General features: G+C 39.0%; 1 protein-coding gene across 4 annotated transcripts in view; it reads right to left on the reverse strand.

Annotated features, from left to right (window-relative positions):
* Nucleotides 1-25,798, reverse strand: part of FHOD3 (formin homology 2 domain containing 3) — a 415,647-nt gene that overhangs the window by 188,151 nt on the left and 201,698 nt on the right. For all 4 annotated transcript variants that reach the window (XM_055705739.1, XM_055705737.1, XM_055705738.1 and 1 more), the window contains exon 5: nucleotides 23,723-23,828. In XM_055705739.1, the coding sequence (XP_055561714.1) occupies nucleotides 23,723-23,828 (106 nt within the window). The remainder of the gene's footprint in view (nucleotides 1-23,722; nucleotides 23,829-25,798) is intronic.

Raw genomic sequence — 25,798 nt, forward strand, 5'->3', positions numbered from 1 at the left:
GAAAAGTGGCCGCCACTTCACGGAAACAGCATCTGCAGAGCTAAGTGTTGAACCTGAGGTGTGTTTACCATCTCCTTAAAATTCCTTATTCATAAATGCACATGAAAAAGTTGTAGATCCTGCATGGCTTTTCATCTTCTGACCACAAAACAGTGAAATTCAAGGAAAAGAGGAAAAAATATTGACATGTTTAAGCTTCTGAGATTCAACAGTCACCTTTCACTGCATTGAAGGGTTTATTAATATGACATTTCATAAAGCTGGAGAGTAAAATGTAAAACAGAGACATAGTAAGGTACCAGAGTTCCAGTTGGTTTTCAAGGCTCACACTGACATCTGCCCTCAGAGCCTCAGCAACTATAAAGCTGAAATCAGATATTGCTGCATCTACCTCCTGTGTCTTCTCTCATCACTTTTTTTTTTTTTTAAATCTAGATGGCCAAATTTAAAAAGCCTTCTGTATACAGCATACACCATACACATTCCTGATCTAACTCACATGAAGAATATATTTTATAGCATGGGGAACTCAAAGGCTAGCTATACTTTATTCTCTGTGTGATGGACTGTCATGCTGCCTTTTCCTTGCACTTTTTCTTCTGCATGTTTCCTTGCACAACCAGTCACAAACACTCTGGACCTAGTAAGGCCAGTCAAGACCTGTGCAAAGAATTGTGCCTTCAAAACAGGATATTATTTTCCCTTTAGTTTTCCAAATCCACCTACATTAGCACCTACAAGTATGATTAAACAAATACATTTCAGAGAGCTCGATGATTAGAAAATCTCCATATGCAGATAAAATGCATTATTGCAGTGCAAATTACTTCTTCCAGGTAATTTCTACAGTCCAGCAATGTGTGGGGGGTTTTTTTGTTTGTTTGTTTCTGCGTCTTGCAGTAACACATATTTGGTTTTGGCTATGTTTGTGCACATATTACTGCTTACAAATATACATCATGTATACAGATGTGTATCTGCATATATCTATGCATACCTAACTATATGTATCTGCATTTACACATCCCTCTCTTAAAATTCAAGTCTTGGCATACCATAAAAAAACCCAAACTACAGCTATGGTCACTTCATTATAAATGCTTTTATGTGTTTATAATTAGTTTAAAAAAAGGATTGCTGTTTATTTGTACAAGAACTCTCAAACGTTTTCAAAGCTCAGACCTTCACAGTGTATTCAGAATTCTATTTTTTAGACAAAATGCCTGCTACAAACAGATGCCATTGCCTTCTTTAGGGTCTAATATAGTGATATATGTGGAGAGAAAACTTGATGTTTCACACTACTTTCATCATTGACTCCTACTACAATATCATTTCAGTGGCTGTAGAGGGAAATCCCAGCCAGCTCAAAAAAAATTTGATTTCTAAACCTAGTTTCCCCACCAATCTAGAAATATTGTCAGGCTTTTTCTTTCTACTTCAATGAAGTTTATCAAAGGTAAATTTTAAATCACTGTTTATGACAACTTAATAGTATTTAGTGAAAGAACAATGGTTCTGCTGCTTTCATTTTCAGCGCTTCAATGCAAGGCATCTTTATAGCCTGAATTTTGAAAAGCAAAAAGTCAATCCAAAGACACAACTAATGTTGTCACTTAGAAAGTAAAGAGGAACTGTTGCAAGAAGTTTCTGAAGCCAAATGAAGGAATATGAAAACATATGATCAACGCCTGTGATTTCTCACTTTAAAGTGGCCTAAATGATGCATTTTCCCACACAACTCTTTCTGTAAACAGGAAGAACAACGTTTGCAATAATCTCATAAGAAACGGAAGGTATGATAGGCATAATTGAAGAGCAGGAAAACCGAAGATGAAAGAGATAAAATGGAAATCTGAGCATTTCCACTGGTAATAGGTACGTGCATACAGAGGAGAGACTATAGATTAAATCGGTTTAGAAGAATGTTCTATTGGCTAAAGTAAACATCTGATTAATGGACTAAATATTATGAAAATGACAGTAAGTAGAAAACTGAAGTAATGCACATTATCTCCCTGTTCCTGACTTTTTCTGAATGACTTACAGAATAGCAACAGAAAGCCATAAAGGCAATGTCAAAAATGTAAATAATATGACTCTACTGCTTCCTAATATGTTGAAGTACCTTCTCATTAAGCTGTATTTTCAGGAGAGAGAATTACAGTAAGCAGAGCTATATAGACAACTTAATTTACCTATGTGGCAGTCTACGTTAGTATAGCAGAAAACAGATTTCCTGGTGAAGAGGGACAGGCCTTTCCTTTGGACAAATTCCAGCAGTTATTAGCTTATGGACACTTTTGCCCTCCTGACATTCACACATGTCAAGGAAGCCAATTTCTTCCATTGAAAGTCACAGCCAGGGTCCTAAATTATCTTCTCCGTTCCATCAGACAGAAGCTTCATGGATTAAGGACACAAATTAAGCAGAACACCAGCAGAGGCAGTCATTACAGGACACCTCACCAATGTCCGTGCAAACAAATTTCACTGAGCACTGACAAAAAAGGGCACTGTCATACCTTCACAGGCCTGGTAAGAATATCCCAGTGTTTTGAGATGAAGACTATAATGAAAAATCCAAACCTACACTAATTTCAGAAAACAGCTTTGCGAAGATCAGCCCTCTACTTGTTGGTTTTACTAATGAAAGAGACAATCTAGTTAATTAAGACTGATTTTCACTTAAGTATTCCCAACGCCACTTTAATCTATTGTTAATCTTACAACATGAGATATCAAGCGATGGCTGCTTGTTGCAGTCTAGGTGACTTATTAGTGGTCAGTGCTGGAAGGCAGGATTTCATGTTACACGGCTGTTTTAATGGAAGTAGGAGGCCGGGCAGAATAGATAGTGCTGAATACAGCACTAATAAACACAATTTTCATTTCAAGATAATTTAGTCTGGGGCTTTTGTTTATAAGTGCAATACAAGAGAAAAGTCTGAGGTAGAGAGTCTGCTGCCATTTTTATGTCACCTTTTGCTTAAGGGAAAAAAAAGATTGCTAAAGTAGGAGCTTTATCTTGAGACCTAAAATACAGTATTTCTGACACAGAGAACCGCAATCATACACATAACCTGGGAGAAATATTCCACAACTCTCCAGCCAGTACAGTGCTAGCTGCACCATGCTCTGAAACAAAACCACACTGCAAAAAGGCAGGAACCCGATGGACCCTCCACTGTATTAGGAATTGCCACAAGACAAAACCCCATCTGTTTCTTAGCAGGCAAACTGAGCACAGGTGGAACCTGTCTGAAGGGACAGGACGGGTTAAGCATGGCAATCAGGATGGCAGGAAGGGAGTTTTGCCTTCTTCCCCAGCCAACATCTGTAATGCGTTAGAGAGCTTCACTCTCCTTGTATTTTGCATCTCAAACACCTGAGTAAAACTGAATTCAGAGAAAGTGTGTCAATTTTCCTTTATCTTCAGCAATGAGATTCCATTCAAATACCACTGCTCCTGAATAAATCACATAGTTAAATGGCAAGTTAAATGGAAACCCTCTGTGTCTCATAATGCACACCAATAACTTTTGGACTGTTACACTTTAGTCTGATACAGGCAATCAATCCTGTAACAACCTTAACCCTGCTTCATATATGACAGTACTTAGAGAAAGGTACATGAATTCCTGTGGATATCCACACCACACTCTCTCTGACACACTCTAATACAAATATGCCTATTATGCATTGTGCCATTACTTTGAAAGCGTTTACAGATTCTTTGGCATGCTTTAGAGGAATTCCACACTGTTCCCAGCACTTGTCTCTTTAGGTATCATCTCCCTTTAGGTATCTAAGCGATTATCTGCCCAGTCTCCTAAAGTAAATGAATAAAGAATGGGCTTTGCTCTGCAGAGCTCTCTTGAGAAATCTGCCTCCATCAATCACCCAGTGGCCCTCGGGAAAGTAGCTTCTTCATTTGGCCAAGTTAGGTGGTAATGTTGGATAGCATGAATACTTCTCTACTGTTATTTTTCAAAGGAGAGAAGAAAAACATTAACTTAGATATTCTCCTGTTTCCTTTCTCTACCCAGTCTCTAACAAAACCAGCAGCATCTTCTGAGAAATAGCTCCAGAAACATAGTGATAATGCACTACACCCAATAGTACAAGTCCTTTCCTAAGGCAGCAGACTAGTAGAGAAGCCAAACAGCCACGGCTTAATGCTTCTCTGTGGTAAAAAATCCGGGGTGGTTCAGACTGTTGCAATAAAATGAAGAGGCAAGGCTGAAAGGGTGGCAGTTATTACTGGAAATGTGTTCAAGCAGTTAGCAACCACCTGCTGCTCCCCTCCATCTCTTTTGGAGCAGCAGCAGCAAATAGAGTTCTCCTGGTCACTTCCCAGCTCTCTCCAACTCAGCCCTTCCCATTCAAGCCACTGCTGCCTCCTCCTCCTCCTGCAACAGAAAGGGCCCTGATGCCTCTGCCCTCAAGCAGCATAATCCAGTTCTGATCACAACGGGGAGAAGCCTGAAGTCTTCTTCATGCATGTCCAAGAAAACTGTGAATATATAATTTTGCCCACAAACTTAGGGAGAGGAAAAAAAAAAGTATTTAAAAACAGTTAATAGCACAAGATTTTACAGGTGGTCAAATTGAAACAGCTGGAATCAAAACTGCCTTGCTTAAGATCAACACACACACCAGTAACAGCAAGAGGAAAAAAAGTTTCAATCCAGACACTGGAGCAAGAACTTCACTTGCACTTTGAAAAAAACAATACCATCACTGGAAGATGATGGCCCTCTCCTGCTCAAGGGAGTTGCTTACCCTTGTGCTGCTGCATCTGTTTATACATGCCCATGAGTAACTGGTTCAAGAACTGAAAGAAGTCCAACTGACTCACCAAAACCAGCTAATCGGTGAATTTAACCCAGACCAGCTCCACATTCCAGACCAATGTAGTGGATGGTATGGGGTATGGGAATAAACACCAATAGAGCAGGAGGACAGGGAGGGACTGACATTTTATTCTGCTTCCAGCTACAGTAGAAGCAGCAAGAAGCTACCTTTTCACTGACAGACATACATAATGCCTACAGTATTGCAAAGGGATGCCAAAGGAAAGCTTAATGCCTGTTACAGTGGGAATATTGCTTTGTAAAAGCAAAGCTGTCTTTACAATTTTGATTTGCTGGATCTTATCTGCTGACAGTAATGGTGGTGTAAAAAAGATGTGAATTCTCAAGAAGATATTAAAAATGTAAATTGTCTTTTCTTTGACTGAAAGCTCTCTGAATTCCATTTGACTGGAAAAATAACAAAAAAAAAAAAAAAGAAAGAAATAATTTCCAAAAACGTAGCATGCAATGTTCTTCATTAGCAGCAAGAATAACATAGATTTAAAATTCTTTCACATTATTAAAGCATATAAAAAAAGTCCTCAAATGCAATGTGGCTCTTGTTGGGAACTCAACAGTTGGGGAAAGAGTGGAAGTGCCAAAAAGGATCCCTGTATTTACAGAAACCACAGTCCTATGTATTCTATATGAAGTATATAGTAAGATATCTACTGGCATTTCATGATGTACAGTAATGTGTTTGTGGTTCTTACTGGGTAATCCATCAATCAGATGTTTTCATCTTAATACTTTTTTTTTTTTTCTAACTTTGACATGAAACAACATTATTGAAAAAATGAGCTCTTTAACTAAAGCTGCACTGTATTACCCTGGTTATTTTTAATGACATTTTCCAAAGATTTCAGAGCATTTACATGAAAAAAAAAAAAAAAAAGCTCTTGTGATTGAAGGGAATTATCATGGTGCCTTTGAAATGAAAAATGGCCAGGAAGTGTCAATACAGCCATGTAGAAAAAATAAAGATTACTTTTTCAATATCAACATAATTTTCTGGATTTCTGTGTATTTGTTTGCTTGAACGTTACAAGTGACAGGGAATTAACTATGAAAGAGACTGCTAAGTTTTTAATTATTTAAGAGTTCCAGACCCAATTTGTGTGTTTCACACACACGTTAACTCCTATATCCTATTCAGATAAACAAAAGTGCAAACAAGCCCATCAGGTCTTAACCTAGTTTGAAATGAAATTTTGCAAATTCCTGCTGGTAAGCACCATCCTGGTTTACCACATTTAAAGACAGAACTGTGTCCGTTCGTCATGATGCACACACATCATGCCTGTATGTAGTAGCGGCAGTTTCAAGGGTAATTTGCATTCAGAAGGAACAGTATTTCTATCACCATCACCTGAAAAGAAGTTCCTGTAACTCCACAGCTATCTGTTATGTTTAACTACAACCTCAGGTCTTGAGTGATGTCATTAGCTGAGAATCTCCGCCAAGCTTCTTGGTCTTTTGGCAGCAGGGTAGAATTTAAAAATGTTAGACCTTTTATGTGCAAAAATCAGTCTGCAAATGCAAAGAATCCAGCATGTTTTATTTCCAATAACTCAATGTTATTTAAGCATGTCTTACAACTTCAGAGCATTGGTATTCGCTATGTTCTCCCTCAATTTTGCTGGCAAAAAGCTGCTGCTGAGAACACATGCTTAACCAATGTATTCCTGAACATCTGGGCAATGCATTGATATATAGATAAGAAAGTTAAAATATTAACTTTATCTATAGATTTCAAAGTGTAAATTGAATTATGCCGGTGATACAAGAGTGAAGGGAAAACTAGCAAACTAACTATAAATAAGTTTCCCAGGAACTTACTTCAACTCTAATCCATGCATATATTTAATACAAAGGCCAACATCATTATTGTCATGCCCCTCCACAGGCTTGGGGAGAAATAACATCTTCAGGTACCGTACCAGAGCTCGTACAGTGATTACAGTGCTGAAGATGTGCTCAAGTATGGATCATTCCCCCTGGGTCTGCTATGACCTGGTGCACAGCTCTTCCCTACACCATGCACAAAGGACAGAGCAGCCATAACATTCCTCTGATTCCCTGACAATTAGACATGCAGAATGGGGGAAGAACTCACAAATCAAGGACAGAACATGTGTTGCCTTACTCACACTGACCACATACCATAAAATTACAGATTCTTTACAGTAATCATTATCTCTTCAAGTACCTTTAGCATGGGTGGCGTTTTACATTTCAGCATCCTTATAGCACAACCGAAATAAGAAGCCTTAATCTCTCAACATTGTTTTCCTGACCCAAATATCTGATCTTTTTCTTTTCTTTGTACCTGGTCTTGTCTGAAGGAAGCAGGTGATGTCAACTGTCATTAGTGAAATATTTTAGACTAGGAAAAATAAAACAAACCAAAAAAACAACTCAAACCCCAAAAAATCCAACCTGTTTTTTTGCCACAACCTTTGCAAAGGCATGTTTAGAGAAAAAACCAACAAACTATCTATGGGTAACCTGCAAAGGCACGTTTAGAAAAAAAAACCCAAACTGTCTATGGGTAACCCACAGCCAAAAAACAGTCTGAATACTCTGGTTTTAACCAAGTAATATATTCTGGCACACATCTGAAAGAAGCATGTTAATGCTTCAGCTACAGGTTAGCTGACATGGAGTTCTAATACCACTTGGGGACAAGGCTGCTTAAGATCACAACATCACTGTGGTCAAACGAAGTATCATATAAAGAATGCAGGTCATGACTTCTCAAAATTCATTTGACACAAAAAGGCATTTGAAAGGGTTTTCTTGGCACAAAGAGGAAAACACTGAGAGAGGAGCCTGCACCTGCAGCCTTTTCAGGCAGGAGTAGTTTTCTTTATCTGTCAGACAGAATTTTAAGGGCCTTGGATAGCTCTGGACCTAACACAATTGCACAGGAGGACTGAAATTTGGAATGCCTGTGAGAAAAAGCTTAGAGGGTTTATCTAGTTCGCATGCAGTTGTTAATGACTGGTTTGGCAACAAGTTTGTGCAGACTCACCAGATCTTCTCCAACAATGCTGCTGGGCTCCAAGCTCTGTACAAGCGTAGTTGAGTTGCCCCTGTCCATGGTACTCGGCCAGCCACCTCGGGGCTGACACAGGCCACCACATGCAAGGACGGGCTTTAGGTGGCACATCCCACCACACAGCTCTTACAGGAGCTTTGGAAGCATGTGCACTATAGTTCTGTTGGCCAAAAGCTGGCTTTGCTGGTGTGGATTAATAAATATGATTCGGACTTTCTTTTCTGAAAGACCTACTCAGGTTTTTGTTCAACCGAGGCAATGAGGCTAAAACCCTCTGAAATTATGATTCTGCCATCCGTGAATGCCAGTCATGGCAAGCAACTAAGTAGAGCCTTCAAAAATACAGGGCCCTTGCGTGTCATTCGGTTCCAGTGGAATCAAGTACAAAACATGAGTCTTTTTCTGACCGAGTCCTGTGGGGCAGGCAGACTCCTGTCCTGACCAGCCTGGCAGTCCCAAGCATGCCAGGACAGTTCTGTGTACTCATAGGAGATCCAGTCTCTGAGTCTACAAGTGATCCAAATGTCCTTTCTGTCTTGTTCTGTTAGAATCAGCATGGTCAAAAGGTATGTATTACACAGGGGTGGTTGTTTCTATAGTACATATCCAATGAGTATAAAACATTACAAAGCTGGTTCCTAATCTTATGTTCTTTTATGCATTCCATTTCCTACTTGTCTATAGAGATCTAGGGAAAGGTGACATGCACAGTACGTAACTTTGGACACCAAATACAGGAGCATACTCCTCCTGACATGCTCTTAAAATCAAAGGGAAAGCCCTCCTCTTCTACTAGATGATTCAGTGAAACATTATACCCACTAAACACATAATGGTGCTATGGCTTTTTATAGTAAGCATTGACTTTGCCTATAAACGACAGCAATAAGCATGTCACATCACCAGGATTCCCACAGCCTGAAAACGTGCTAGACATTTACGCTCTGCAACTCTTGAGTTCAGGAGTAGGTTGACAGAGGATTTTCTGTCTCCTTCCTCATCTCATCCCCCCTCCACACACACACACTAAATGTAATGAAAAGTTACTGAAGGATAAATGCTTTTCACAAAGCTAACTATAAACCAGCTTATTCAACCTCTTCAAAGACAGACTAGACTCATTGTTTGAGGGAAATGACCATGGACATTCAGACTGAGGCTCTATCACCAGTAACTTTCTTGTCAGAACTGGGAAAGCGTACAGGTCTGAAGTAGTTTCTGCTGAGTTCCCTCTACTGTTCTTGAGGAACTAGTTCGGATTAAAATGAAGTAAATTACTCAAGCCCCTCTTATGTTAAACTATAAGTGCACACACACACTTATGACCTCACATGAAAACAGAGGAAAAAAGACAACAGCAGACAGGAAGCAAACTGCTAATCAGGGAGCAAATCCACTTCAATCACACAGGCATGCTGTATTATCTTTTGCTCAAGGAGTTTAGCTAACTACCTGAGGCAAGGTAACTGGAATTAGGAGAGACAAATCCTGCCCGGTAATCCAGCCGAAAGATATTATTTTAAATGATACTTATTACATGTTTAACTATCCTTACATACTCCAGAGGACTGATATAAAGCCAAGATTCCAACAGACATTTCTGACGAACACTTCTCAGTCAGGTTCTGCTCTGCCAATTCACAATGATGACATTACACAAAAGCTCAACATTAGAACACCTCTTTAAATTCAAAAGATTCTTAGGTCTGTTCTTTGTATGTAAAAATCAAACAAGTATATTCTGAGTGTAACTGGTTTAGCAGGTCACCCTATCAAATCAAAGTACTACATCTAAAGACCAAAATAAAGCAACACAAGTCATTTCTCATAAAGCACTAATTTCCTGTGTATTTTCAGTATTTAAAGTGAGCCATCAGCCTCATGAAAATAAAATTGAAGGCTCATTACATATGAGACAGGTATTGTTGCTTGTTACTAAAATTGCCTGACACTTCCCATGGAAACATTTCTAAGTTTAGTTATCCATAATTTCCTCAAGTTTTGAGTTTGGACTGAAACTCTCTTTGTGGTGTTTGAAACAACACTTTATTTTTTCATGGAAAATTTCTAACACATTACTTTTGGGGTGGGTTTGTGGAAGGCAGGAGGAGGAAGGAGGGAAAGAAGATCTCACTGGAAATTAAAAATACTGTTGATAATATTTTTAGAAATTGTAAGATTTTTTGATTTTGAGGTCTTTGGAAAACTCAGGAAAATTATAATCTCATGTCAGTGAAAAAACTCATATAGACCTCCTTAAAATGCATCCAAACTTTGTGTACTTATAAGGTTTTGAAATAACCATTGACACTTACAACAGGCTCTGCTGAACATATGCGATCAGCTGAAACCCCTCAACACTCTGTCCTTGAAGCTCAAAAAATGCTCCCAGATGCTGCACACCAAGGAAGGACAGAGCACTCTAAGAGCAGGCAGCTTGTGAGGGTTCTTTGGTTTTGTTTTAAAGGAACTGTTTTGTTACCTAGAGGGTGGGGAGGTGAATCCTGATCTGAACACTCAAGAAAACAAAATTTAAACCCAGAGAGGTTCAAAGAAATGAAAGAGTTAAAGGAGGCACAGTGACAAAAAGCCTGATGAGCATCTGAGAGTTATGAAAAGAGATGAAGTGACTGAGATAAATGAGGGAAATAATGGAAAAGACTAAATGCTATTTGGCTGGGGGGGACGTAGGGATTAGGACTGTTGTGAGCAATGTTGAAGAAAGCAACGGACAAGACATAGGAGACCAAATCTGTGACTACATACTTGATAGTGGCACTGCAATGCTCTCCCTTATTTCTTTGTCTCGGGTCAAACTCGGTTTTGCTGTTAGTGTCCCACCACTGAGAACCAGAGTGAGTAATTCAACAGTACTAAAAAAAGAAAATATCCAGAACATCAAAATATCCACCTTTTCATACCATTTTTTTAAGATGAACACACTCCTCTGTCAAGATCATTACATCATTACACAAACACAGCTGTGGTGCCAGAACCCAGGACAGACAGTTCAAAGGTGGGAAGAGGTGACGGGAACAAAAGGTGTTTAAGTCAGCTTAAACTGGTGAAGAAATTAATGTAAATTATTTTATGAAAATTGATGAATGGATCAATGATGTAAATGAACTGATAAAGTGATGTAGGTTAAAGGAAGTTGATGTGGGAAGGGGAAAATACATACAGATCAGAGAAAGAAAACTAGAACAGGCTGGGCAAGAGTCTAAACAGGAACAGAAGACCTAAGAGTAAAGATTAAAAAGGCATAAACAGAATGCACCATATAGAGTTAAGAGTAAAGATTAAAAAGGCATAAACAGAATGTACCATATAGAGTTTGAAAAATCAACCCAAGGACAAGCCCCAAACATAACATTTAGGCTTCCTGATCTTTCTGAATTCAGAACATGTCTGTTTTCAAGTGCCTCATTTCTTTATCTGCAACACAAAGATAATGCTGCCCTTTCAGCTCTTGGATAACATTTACTGGCAAACCACAGAAAATCCACGAGGAAAACAAATGTTTTATAATAGAACCTGCATAGCACAAAATAAATCCCAAAGCCTTGGGAAGCACTGATAAGGAGACGAGCTATTCAGAAGGTGTTTGTTAAGTGCACAGGTGCAATGCTGCCCACCAGGTGAAGCAGAGCAGCTGTAGGAAAAGCCACACCACTATGCGATCAAAGGCTGGATCAGCTTCCACACAAAGGGGGGATGCATCTCTGCAAAGTAAGGGCACACAGGTATTTCTTAATTTACGAGAGTTTTATTTACCAACCTTAACAGTATTCTTAGTGTGTTCATCGGTAATCATATTGTAGAATATCAGAAACCTTTCTCAAAAGCACATGTAAAAGAATATTCTTAGCAACCAATATATCTGGTTAATAAATACTACAACCAATGTTTCCATCACTGATACTAACCTGAATACTAAAAGCAATCATATGGTGACCCACTACTGATTTTTGGGAAGTTGGAAACCATGTCTCAGAGTTGCTGCTTTAAAAGCAGAACTGCTGCCCACCATAATGCCTGGGTAAGAAAACAGTGTCTGCTCCTTGAGACTGCTCCCTGCGCACAGGGGCCGGCTACCGAGATGTGGAGCACCCCGGGTGAAAGCCTGATAACAGTGACCCTTGTTACTCCACATACTCAAAGCTTGTCAGAAGTAAGGGCTGTGCAACCCCATTGTACCCAAAGCCAACTTGGGGCACAACTTTAAAAATAGCAGAGGTCTTTCTGAAGCAAATATTTGGAGTACAAAATTAGGAAGTCGGGGGTGAGGGTGGGGCGGAGGGCAGGGACAGAGACAGGAAAGACAGGGATGGAGGAAGCTGAGATCCTTGTCTGGGCACATGATAATGTATAGTAGGAGATAGGTTAAGTAGGAGGAAAGAGGATATTGCCCAGTATTGGCAGAAGTCTTTAAGATGCCACCTGTCATTTAAACAAACACACTTAAAACACACTATAGATATACTAAATCCTGAATAGCACTCCAGCGACTCCAGTGAACTCCAGCAGAGCCATCTGACGGCACTTCTCCCAGAAAACATCAGTATTTTTAAAGTTTCTCCATGTCAAGGAACTGCGAAATGTCAAAAGAAAAAGTAGTAAACTCCTAAAGAAAGTCTGTCCTCCTGCGCTTTTCATTAAAGGCAACCCTTAGGATCTGCCCTAAACCAGCAGTCTTTCCTGTGGGTTGCTAATGCTCCTTGGCTTCCCAGCAGCAGGGAGATCTTTCTTTATGGAGACCCTCTCAGTAGCTCACATACCACTTTTCTTCCCTTAATGTGTTCTTTCAGGCCTGATACAATGTCAAAAACTCAAGGTGCAAGCCTTAAACTTCTCCTTGCTACATTTTCTTTAATTCAGAGATTTTAAGATTACTGAGTTCAGCATCAATACACGACCTCACTCCTGTAACTTACTCATTACTCAACTGTTTCTGGGAACACCAGTCTGTGGGACTGAAACATTCCAGCCTTGGCCTTGAGTCCACGGCCCTGTGGTCCTCCCTGCTCCCACACATCCTGAATATCCCCTCCCTCTCTTCTGTGATCACTTCTGTCATCTCAGGGGGGTGGGGGGTCAGGGGTGGGGTGGGCACGAACCATAGTACTTGTAAAGTTGGAAGAGGGAAGATTATTTATTTACTTTCTTGCTGTCACCATATTACTAGAGGGAAAGAAAAAAAATACTTATTTTGCATGGCACCTACACATCAGTAAACTCTCTTAACTAAAAGCTCTGGGAAGAAACTTCAAAGAAAATGATAAATTATTGAAAAAACAATCCTATACAACAGAGGTACTGTTTTTAGCAGCTAGTGCAAGCTGGTGCTCCTGCATCATTAGTGAGCAGGGCGTGGGCACAGTCTCCTCTCCTGGCTTAACAGCACAGGCTTTAGTGTCAGAAACTTAAACAGAAAAAGCTGGAAATGTGTCACAGTGAAAACAGGAAAAATTCTTTCTTGCCTGGAAATACAGAGAAAGAAATTGTGTCACAATTAATAAATTCATAGTTTATGAATCCCCACTTTTTTAAAAACTTCAGAGGCACAGGACAGACCTGTGCTTCTCCCCCACTAGCAGGCAGGGACCTCCAACCAGAACTCTTCTCCCTCTGGCTTGCAGAGGAAAGACACAGTAACATGTCTACATTTCCACAGCACCTCAGCTTTGCTACCTTACCAGGTCTGCTCAGTCCCTGCCTGAGCATCCACTGACAACCTTCACATACACGTGAGGAGTGGGAGGATGCCAGCCCATGTTCTCTCTTCACTCCAATGCCAGCATCAGTAGCTCCAGTCATGGGTATGAGAGGTGGTGGAGGTGGGAGAGGAGGAGGGCAGTAAGTAGCACTGACAGATGGTAAGCTGGTCATTATACTTCATTACAAAGCAGCAAAAAGACTTTCCATCTTTCCACATTAAATTTACGTACCCACACAGCTATTAGCTACTTCCATCTTCCCAAGGGGCATGCGCTCCTCACGGCTGTGCAGAAGAACAAGTGAGCAGAACCCCTCCACAACAGCAGAGATGTTAATATTCCCATACGCTAAGATTATCCTTCACTGTTATCAGCCTATGAATATTGTACAGTTTTTCTTAGACACATATGTATAAACACAGCATTTATGATAGGTTAGAAATTAATACTGTGCTAATACATGCAAGTCCTGTGGTTTAGCTTTTAGATTCTTGAATTGTCTATGTTTTTTTTTAAATTTTGATGCAGTAGCAATCAGAGACTTAATGAAGGTCACTGTCTCATGGTAATGAAAATAAGTATTTTAAGAGTTTACAGTCCACTGCTCCAGTTTTCTGATTGCACCTATGAGATGCATATGCATGCCCATTTGCAAAACATCCAGACAGACAGGTCTAAGATGTAAAAAAATAACTCAAATATATTTGGATATGGAAATTAACTCTGAAGACATTTGAAGAATCTCATTTTTGATGCATCCTTATGTCACACAATAATCACTTTCATGGAATAACAGTCAGCACTTTCTAATTATCCTACATATTTGACCCTCCCCTCCTTTAAAGCCCTTAATTTCCCCTGCTTCTGTATCAGGACAGAGCAGCACTCTGTGTGACACCCTGGCAATCACCACCACAGATAGCTGGGGAAGCATCTAATATTGAAATGGGAAAAATCAAACACTAATTACCAACCATATTTTACCATGTTTTATGTGCATATAGTTCAGTACAAGTAATTAATAGTGACATTTCCAGCAGCTGCATATTTTGTGCAAGCATTAATGTCTGTGCTGGATTATGAATGTTTTTATTTTATGTATATTTTCTCCTTCTCTAATGAATCAGTTTTTGGATACATTCAGGCTACAATATTACTACAAAAAGGCAAAAATACTTTGTAATATGCTTCTACCAGCTGGAATCGGTACATTGTTTTCAAAGCTTGCTCATGAAGTTTGAGTATTTAAATCATATAACGTCCACCATGCCTTTAAAGGCCCCTGGGACTACTTCCCAAGTACTTATTCTTTGCTTAGTACTTAAGGATGTGCATTTTTCATGGTTCAGTTCCTCATTTTACACAGGGTATGCATAGCCTGAGGTATCACATTTCATGGGAATTTCACAAAGCATTAAAAAAAATTACAAAAAAACTGAAGATTCATTTTCAGGGAGACAGAAAGCAACCCAAAGCCTCCCAGCTTCTGTCAGCTTTAAAAACAAGGGAAATCCATAATTTTATGGTGGTGTTATTGCTGAATTCCATGTAGACCATGAGAACCCTATATCCTCCTCACAAGCAGTCCCAACGAGAAAGGTCATTCCATATAATGTACAGTGCAAGGAACAGCTCTGTTTATTTGTAGATGTGTAAATTACAAAAGGTTGGTTAAACTTTTGAACTCAAATTTGCTTCAGTGCCAATTCCCATCCCAGAACGGGAGAACTCGTACTGTATGCTGTGTGTGAGGACCATCTGGCTCTGCTTCCTGATGGATCATGGATCAGAATCACATTCAGGGAGAAGGTAGGGAAGGAGGAGGCGGAGAAAAGAGAGGGCAGTGCTCAGACTCAGGGATCGCTTACTGTTGTGTTTGGTAGGAAACTCAGGCAAATGCATGCACAGATCGAGTCTAGTAAATATCGTTCTAAAATAGGCAGATGAGAAATAGAGAAAGGAAACACTAAAAGCATAAAGAGGAAAGCAAAGATGATGTTTTCTCTCTTTTTAAACTGCATGGTTTCCAAGGAAGAGCTCTCCCAATTGCTCTTGTACAAGTAAACAAATGCATTTATTCTTAAAGAGATATTTGCAGAAGTGAAAGAGGATTTAGCTACTGAGCCAAGGAGGTTTAATGTTTATAATATTAATCATGGAGATAGTATAATGTGCTCTTTTTTCTGGTACAGTGCAGAGCACTGTAATCTCATTATTTCTAATCTAAAGAGTCCATAAATCACGATGCTAAATCCATTTGTATTTTTTCATTCCATGGCTTTTCAAGACACAAAAAAAGGCACGTCTTGAGCTTTCTGCATACATGTAGCAAGAAGAGGTTCTGAGCCATCAGGTACAGGTCTGATTTTTCTGTGACTGTTACTTTTCATATGAGCTACAACAAATGGCACCTGCAAAGCTCACTGATGGAAAGCTGCAGTGTAGCCCATTTCACAAAGGGAGATGGCATGGCTGCATCACAGCAATGCCATATCTAAGCTCAGCAGTGCTGCTCATTAACAAGTCTTATAAGCACAGGTACACTAGTTTGTTACTGATTTTCTAACATAGCTGTGGTTGGTTTGGTGCGTTTTGGTTTGGCTTTTTTTGGTAGTGGTGGGGGGAACCTATGCTCTATCTCCATGTGGAGCTGCCCCATACTATGTGGACATAACAGCTTCCAGGCAGAGATGTCATCTGTTGGTATGGTTTCATGGGACTGCGATATGATATCCAGCATAAAATAAAAGTTCAGATCCCCACAGGACAAGCATCCAACTCTGAAATGCTTTCTTAAGGACTCAGCAGAAAGATCAAAGAAATGAATTTACAGGGAGACTGAGCCAGGAAGACCCTTTCAGAAGCAACACTCCTAAGTAATGGTGCTTTAGGCATTTGGTTTCTCTTTATAGCAGAGGCTGTTACTACGGCTACTTTGAGATCAGCTGAGAAGTTTACATAATTTAAAAGGACTGCACGTAAGAAGTCAACTTGAATATGGTGAGATGTGTGCAAGAACTTCACAGTCACATATGGATACCTGCACATTGAAGGTTAAGAGAAGAAAGTCAGGAAAGTTTTCATGATTCACTTCAGGAAAAGAAAGAAATGCAAATGTAAGCCTAATCATGTGCTGTCTGTTCCTATATACTTGGGGCTGGGATACTTTTCTACAGCTGGAAAACTTTAAACAGTTCTCCAGTTCACACTGAAATAGGAAGGGTATGCATGATACACAATATCAGCTCAATTTTCACAAACTAAACTTACATTACTGCCATCTGTTTTACTGCTGTGGTACATACCCAGAAAGACACATCTATTTAGGATAGACATAGACCTTATTTCTAGTCTTTTGATATTTACACAAACCTTGTTAATGATACAATGCTTCACGTGCATTTACTGCAGAAGAATGTGATTCCCCATGCTAAATGCTTTGTAATACCTAACCTTTAATGCAAAAGGACAAAGCCACATCATTATCAGGGTGAGGGAGGAAAATTCAAGAGCACTGGAAGCATCCATGCCCTTGTAACAATGAGGGGCCTTTGGATAAAAACAGCTTTCCAGTTCCTGGAAATGGATCATCCCCTCATTACAGAGCACACTTACAAACCCCAAGCATTCCTAGTAGCAGTTGGCTTGATGCAGAAATGCCACCGGCTCCCTGATAAATTCATGTCTGGCTTTCAGAATGAAAGGTTTATCAGTAGCAGCTTCTACCGCCTGCTTGCAAAACCTCATCCTCACCTTCAACTTCCTCTAGCTCCTTGAGATCTTCAGGCCCACAGTGGCCTGATGACAGACAATAACCAGATGGTCTTTTACCATCCAGCAGTGAGTCGTTTCAGGAATTTAATCTGATTTCCCAGAATACGCAGCACAGCTCTTCATTCTAAAGTTGGCATGCAGGTGGGATCGCATGCCTCTTTATAGCACGGGCTTTATAAATAGGCCTAACAGTTCGTGGCTTTGGTACACATCTGCAATTGAGCTGTTTGCCTGTTGCTGGAATCCCTGCCTGGGCATTCACTGGCGATTCTGACTCTGGTGGCTCCTATGCCTCTTTGACCACCCTGTCAAACTGGTCAGCATTTCCTAATTCCAACAGCAAAATCACTTTCTGCTTGGTACCCAGTAGCTCTTACAACAATTTCTTTGCACATTTTGTTGTCAGCTACACTATACTGATTAATTAAAAGCACATGTAAAACACAAATATAGAAATACCTTGCTGCAGTAGGAAGTAGAGGTTACTGAAAGGTTAACTACCCAGATATGACTACATCCTTTCCCTCCATCTACCCCTCTGCAAAGACTGCCTCTCATTTACTGACTAGAAAGGAGAGGAATCAAAAGGTTCCCCCATCCTCATGCCCCAGTGGGGGATTGGAAAGTTTCGGGGTCCTCAGTTCCCACTCCTGTGCTTTGGGAAGTCACTGCTCCCCTTGGGAAGTCCTCCATCACTTGCAGTTCACAACTGTGCAAATTGCAGATATCATGCTTGAAGGACATCATTTTAATAGAACCCTGCATAATTTAAACATGTTGCAAAGATCAGAATGTGCCTTGGAGTTACTTTTCACACATGATTTCAGCCTTTTTAAGATACTTAATTCTTTCTTATTTACATTTTAGGACTCACATAGGACTTTTCTGGTAAAAGCCCCCCATAAAATTACTTACAAGTCCTGAAAGGCCTTGCAAAAAGAGCAAAAAATAATAGTGCTTCTACTTATTCATTCTATCTGCACAAAGATAAAGGCATGTTTGTACAAATGCAATTCCAAAACAAACCAGCATTAATATTTATAAGGAAAAAAAAAATGCAGGGTGTAGTAATAAAGCTGCTGTTCTATTAGACTGAAGATGCTGATGCTGTGTATGAACCTTTAATCCTCTTAAAAGATATGTAATTATACCTCAAACTATGTCATATCCCTCACTCAGGACCATCTTCATCTGCTGTGCTTGCACCAGTATCTGTTGAGACCAACAAGAATTTATCACTTTATCAGAAGTGCAGTGAGCCTGTGATGGGAAAACCCACAACTGGTTCTACTGCAACCTAGTCTTCTGCCCAAATTATTGAATTAAGTATAGATTAATTAAGTTTTGGCTATACCACCGCTAGAGGTATTTAAAATATATGTAGACATGACACTCAGGGATGTGGTTTAGTGGTAGAATTGGCAGTCTTAGGTTAACAGTTGGATTCAATGATCTTAAGGGTCTTTCCCAAACTAAATGATTCTACGATTCTACGTATCTTTAATTTTAGAGCAATGATTTTGGGAGAAAGCAGTTAACTTGAAGCACAAATATTGCTTCATATTATAACTCTTAGACTCCTTTCAAGCACTTTTTTTCCTTCATTTCTTCTTTTTTTTAAAAAACAACCAAAATTAAAAATCCAAAATTGCCAAACAAAATTAAAACTACCTTTCATCCAGGCTTTAAATCCAAATTCTTACTCCCCATATAAGCACACAGCTCTCACTAAACCAGTGCTGCATCCAAAAGCTGAATTTGATTCAGATATTGTTTAGTATGAGCACAGTTTGACATCCTATTTTTTTCTTCAGCCTCAATTCTTTGAAATTTTGCACCATAGCAAAGTCAAGGCCTCTTCCTGCTTGGACTGGATGCTTGGCTTGTGCTTTCAGGCCACAAGAACAAACACCAGATATCCTCTAATTATGCACACCTCTAAGTATTAATTTGAATCCATAAGCAAGCAATTAGGAATCCAAGTACACAAATACACTCTGCAAAGAAGGTTGGATGACCTTTTGGCAATGTCCTCATTGGATGTGATGTACAGACAGGACAGGACCCCACCAGGCATAGCTTCCCACATCTTCGTGTCAACAGACTCATCCCTGAATCCTCCTATCTCACAAACTCCGTATATTTTTAAAACAGTTAAGCTTTGGTCTACACAATTTGGTTTTCTTTCCCAGCTTCCCAACAGCACTGGCTAAATTAACAGAAAACGTGAAAACTAACATAATTCTACCAATTATTTAATTAGTCTGCACTCAGCCATGGCATTGCATGTGTTGCTTTCTCATTCTGTGCAAGAACAGATGATCTCAAAAATATATCAAAAATATCTTCGAAATTGCGATAAGATTTATATTAATCCTCATCAGTTGTGGTCATTTTCATCTGTCTTTCACCCATTTCCATTTATTTCTGAATATTTAGGCAATGTCCAGTATCCTGCAATCTTGTGACCAGGAAAGAAACTTTTAACTTCATTGCTATGAGTGAAGTTCATCATCCTTATGGATCATTGTCACCAAAGGGAAAAAAAAGAAGGGGCAGGGGGCAGAGAAGGAAAGCAAGCCTGTTTCAGGGTGGGTATGGACGGGACCTCAAAACACAGTTCCTTTAGATTTCTAATAATTAAAAGGAATAGTGAAGAATAAATTTAGACTGAAGAAGTAATGAGGAAAAAAAGCTGCTTTCTGAACTAGGCTTTCGCAGAGTAACTCTCTAGAGAAGCCCTGCTGTCTGTTGCTTTAGAGCCTATAGGCTGTACACTGGGAAAAGGGAACACTTTGGGAAAGGTACTGTCAAACAACCCTAGTTCAGAGACCTCAGCAAAAATACACCGTCACTCCTCAGCACTCAAAAATAAACTCTCTCGATTTCTCAGTGTTGTACGGAAAAGCCACACTTAGCTTCCCTTCACTCTAGCCATTAAAGCAACTAAAATTTTCATGACTCATATGTAGTCATTTTTTTGGCAGCTCAGTCTGGCTTGAGCCAAGTTAAACCGCTAAACAGAAATTCATAACCAGAAAACAATGCAGACCTTTGGAAAAAGGAAAGCAATGTCCTCATGAAATAACTTGTACCTGGGAACTCATCGAACCACCTACAACTTTTACCTATACATATGTTTCCAAAATATTTTCCCTCCTAGGTCCAAAGCTATTTCTTGAAGAGTGCAGGCAAACAAATTCACAGGAAGCTGGGAAATCACACAGTCAAGATGACAGACAGCCTGGCATGGGCATGCCCTGGAGATGGAGGAGGCAATGCCATGTCTAAGGCTACCACTTAATGTCACAAGCCCTGCAGAGCGGGTTAGGATCACAAAAGGAAACAGTGAATTACACCAAACATGCTAGAGTAATGCAGCCAGAACATGAAACTGAGGAGAAATCCCATCCCTTTATGATTCATGGTACATGCAGCAAAAATAAGAAGGATATTATTATTTTGGGGTATTTGATATATAATAGGAAATATATTTTTCATATTTGCTATATATTTGATTTTTTTGAAAAAAAAGGATAAAAATAGGAAATATATATATATATATTATTTGATATATAATAGGAAATTATATATAGGGATATATATAATATTTGATAATTCCCCGCCACCTTCCCCCCCCCCAAAAAAAAAAAATCCCCTTCAAAAGGATCTGCAGAATAAGACACCACAGCAGTAAGGCACAAAAATTCTAGACAAAGATTACTTTTTTAAAAAAAAAAAAAAATCTTTGTCACTTAACACTGAGTTTAAAGCTTATGGGACCAACTCAGTGCTAAGTATGATGTATCTTCAGTAAAATTCATTAATTCATTCACCTATTCACCAGTACTCTGGGTTTAGTAAAATGCAGCACTGCAATAATACACATGACTGTCACAGAAGAATCCAGCCAGTTGCTATGGTCTTCCAAAAATAATATACCAGAAACACTCTTACATGACGTATTTAACGTTTCTTTTCAGCACACTCCTCAATGTATCTGGATAAGATTGTCTGGCTACACTGTACTACTTCCAAACCTGTATTTATCTCATTGCGCATGCAGACCTATTCAGAAAGTACATGCTGGCTCCTGGTACTGCACACCAGCTGACATAATCTTGGAGTTGTAACAAGCTTTGAACTTTGAAAGACAATCAAGACCGATTTAGTTTCAGAAATAAAACCCACATCACACAGAAAAATCGTATTATTCTAAGAGATGCTAGGATACACTACCCAGAGAGAAACTTCAGCTTCACACATCAGCAAAGCAGGGGAAAAAAAAGACCTGATTTCAGAAGGTACCAATCCCTAAAAGCATCTTCTTAAAGAAAGGTTTTTAGCTTTATGGCATACTTTATGCCATAAATAATGCATGGTTACTTTATGTTGGTTTTTTGTTTGTTTTTTATTTATTTTGAACAAGCTATGATCACTTATCCATAACGATGGAACAAGAAGAGCTTGCAGTTTCCTTAATATGACACCGTGGACATTGGCACTATGGCTCTGTTTAGCACTTATTGAATTCAGTGGAAAATATCTAACCAGACCATGGACACCAAGCTCTTGAAAGCTAGAGAAGCCACAGCAGCAAAGACACCACTGTGATCTCCCTGAATTCTGGATGCATTAGGGTACATCCTAGTAATACAGATAATATTTTATTCTTATTTTAAAAAAAAGAAAGGGAAAGAAAGAAAAGAAAAAAACAATCAATGTGGAAGGGAGTTTAATTCTTCCCAGTGCATATATAGATAATGTCAAAATGAGATCTCAGTAAGATGAAGGTACATGCAATACATGCTAAGATCACTCAAACGTGACTGATTTGTCTGGTATCAGCTGATCATTCTGTCACCTGTGAGGGTCAGTGCCCTGGACCTTATTTGACACTGGAGCAGAAGCGCTTCAGGGCTATCCAGTGTTTGGATTATGAGGCCATTTACGCTACACCGCTCAGGTAGGGTAAACACCTATCTGACCTCCTTGTTTTGATTGTTTAATATCTTGCTGCAAAAAGCTGAAGGACAAAGACATCATCCAGACACACTTACATCAATGCTGAGCTGAAAAAGGAATAAGTTCCTAGGCTACAGGCCAGACTGTCCTATACAGCATCTATATTTTGCTTCCAATCTGAATTTTCTGAGAGCATCTATGGCCAGTTTTCTCCAAAAAACTTCTTTTTCAGCTGTAAAGACAGTCTTTTCTCTTTCACATGTTTCTGCAGCTTGTCTAGTTTCATTGTGGTTAATAGTCTTTAACTTCTGAGTACATACAAGCTACTATTCAAGTACAATTATTTCACTGCACAACTACTGACGTAAAACTTAATTTCTGGTTTTGTTTCTTTTATACCCCCAAAAGCTGGTGTTTTTGCAGTCTGGTTTTCAAGTTCTTCGCATAAAGCCCACACTTACTATTTGCATTCTTGCTTTCTATAAGGTAGCATTTCTGGATCTTATAAAATCATTCTCCTTTTATATTTGTTTACTCCTCAATTTGCAGTTTCAGTTTTGGCAGCTAAGTACATCAAAGTGACATTTTTAAAGACAGCTATATATGTCAGTCTAAGAAAATTCAAATGAGCAATCCACCACAACTATGCACTCATTAGTGCTCTCTATTTCCTGTGAGATCATCCAGCAGCAAAGATCCCTTGGCATGACAGTTCTGCCCTCGTTCATAACCTCTTGAAATACTGAAGGTACTCTCTGAATTTGCAACCTTGTTTTTCAGGTTAGATGAAAAATCACAGGCGTTCATTTGGGCCACAATACAGTAAACCAGCTTTCTAATCCAGTTACACACCTTTTCCACATCGCTCTCCAAAACCTACCTTTGCAAGTTATCTTTTAAGTGCCAAGAACAGACTGCAAACCTCTGATTACCTGTACAAATCCAAAATATCAGATAGCTCAAAATTGTTTCCAGCCAACCGACCTTAAGATATGACCGTCTCACTGTTTATTCAATAGCTACTAATCACACTCCAAGAAGTTATTTTGCTCTGTGCCCTTTGACATTTAAAATTATACAGTGAAAGTTTTAGAATGCCTTTGCTTAGAATTATAGATTTTCAGTATAATCTACATGAAAAGCTGCACAATGGAAGGACTATCAATATTTACGTTTTACTATTCATCCTGCTCAGCAGTGAGCATTAACCCCCCTTTAATTTTCCTGCATAATACAAGAATTGGTATCAAACTGAGAAATATGTTCTGAAACACTTAATATGACAAGTTGCAGCAGACATGTGAGAGCTTCAGAGCTATTAAAACAACTTTTTGATACATTTCCTTTACCTCTCAGGATGTAGTTCTGATAATTCTGGTCAGCCTCTGCTCCCACTTTGATTAAGCAAGTCAGACCTTCAGCAACAACAAACTCATGAACCAAGTCCTTGTCATCCTGCCACAGGAGAAAGCAAAAGCTGCGTTAGAATTTTGAATGACAAAGAAACAGGATATATCATAATGTAAAACTAAATGCATTCCTGCAACATTGACTTTATGTTTCAGATAATGTAAGCAAGTTGGTATGAAAGTTGTTTTGTAGAAGACCAAAAGAAGAAATCTGAATTTTAAAATCAGAATTAGACACATCAATGCAAAGCAAGAAAGAACAAGCTTTTACCTTTAAGTATGGAAGATTAAAATCAGTAAAAGGACTTTTGATTTTTTCATTAAAGGCTTGCAGGCATTCTCCCCAATACTATAGTCTCATCATATCACAAACAGACATCCTGAAAGCCTTGAAGTGTCAGGATCAACAGGAGAAGGCCATCTCTATGCCTTAGCGTAACTCCAGTTTAATTATTTTAAGTGCAAAACTTTAAAACTGGTGTTTCTTGCAACATAATATTATATTCGTTATCTTAATATCAATTCATTATATTTAGAGTGGGAAAGTGTAGTGTTGAATATAAGACCACTAGTAGATAATATTCCACATTGCGATGAAGAACAGGGCAAATAAGAGAAAACACTCTTTAGTATTTCATGGAGTTTATACTTCTTAATGAGGCTCACTTGTTTTCAGCCATCAGTCCTTTACACAGCAGAGTGCAGCAGAATGACCCCCCATCACAGCTACATGTGATAGCAGGGAAAGGAGGGCCTCGCTGAGCACTACGAGCATCATAACATTATATCAAGGGACTATAAACCACTGTTATCTAAAGCTTGCCTTCTCCTCTTATAGAAAGCTCATGTACACAAACAGGAGGCTGCTAAAAGCTTAATTAAAAACAGTTACTGAATTAGCCATACAAATTAGGCACAAAACCAACTTAAAATATTAATGGAAGATAATTTTTCCATGGACAATCAGAGTTGCCAAATCCTTCTTCTAAGTATTTTTAACATATGTTTTCATAGACAACAGTATTAGTTATAAATTTTCAGCTTTCCAATAACACAGCCCTGAGAAGCCAAGATCCAGGCAGCAGATAGTTTTGTCGAGACTGCTTTCTGAATTCACTGCAAGTACTTAGAAAACTGCCAATGGAAATAAAACAATCAAGCTCCTTTTAGTGTGACAATTCACTTACTGCAAATTTCTTTCAGCCTGACAGTTTACTACTTTTGAATTTCCTTCTTTCACCAGAGATAAGTTACATAAATCTTAAAGGCTTGACCAAACGTGATATTTAAAACTGTAAGGCGATTTAGCAATTCATGAGAAATGTAGAAATTATGAACAATAAAATCTGGTTAATGTCTTAGACGGTCAAATTTATGAAAATAATTTCAAGATGTATTATAGTCATGTATAGAGAAACTGAATTATCATGATAAGAGTTGATTTATCGCCAAAAAGTATATAAGGAGAAATTATACAAGCATTCCCCATATCTTTGCAAAAGTGTATTACAAACCCCAAAATATGAAGATACAATCCACTGCTGTGCACACTTGAGCTAAAAATTTTATTTGTTTCTCAGTCTCAAGTCTCACTGTTCCATTTTTTGAGGGTGCTATTTTTTTCTGTTGATAGATAAACACCTTGATAACACTTTCTGAAGAGCTAGGAAGTTTACAAACTCCCATGTCAGACCAGGGCATTACAGACAGAAACACAGTTTTATGAAGACAACAAATTTCCTCTATCCATTTGCCATACTCAAAATATGGGGGATTACTAGTAGAGGAAGAGTACACTCACAATCCACCTGCTAATACACACAGTGCTAATTACATCCTGGTTTCCTCCGTTGTACGTAACTGTTTTAAAGGTGCATACACAGATCCCCCTCCACTGCAGCCCACCAGGGAATTCCCTTTGCCATTCCAGAAGAGAACTGAAGAATTAAGGTGGCTGTTCACACTGAGCAGCTAAAGGACATCTTTACAGCAGGGGACCTTTGGCTGGCACCGAGG

The sequence above is a fragment of the Falco cherrug genome, chromosome 3 (genome assembly GCF_023634085.1).
Source record: "Falco cherrug isolate bFalChe1 chromosome 3, bFalChe1.pri, whole genome shotgun sequence".
Taxonomy (NCBI): Eukaryota; Metazoa; Chordata; class Aves; order Falconiformes; family Falconidae; genus Falco; species Falco cherrug.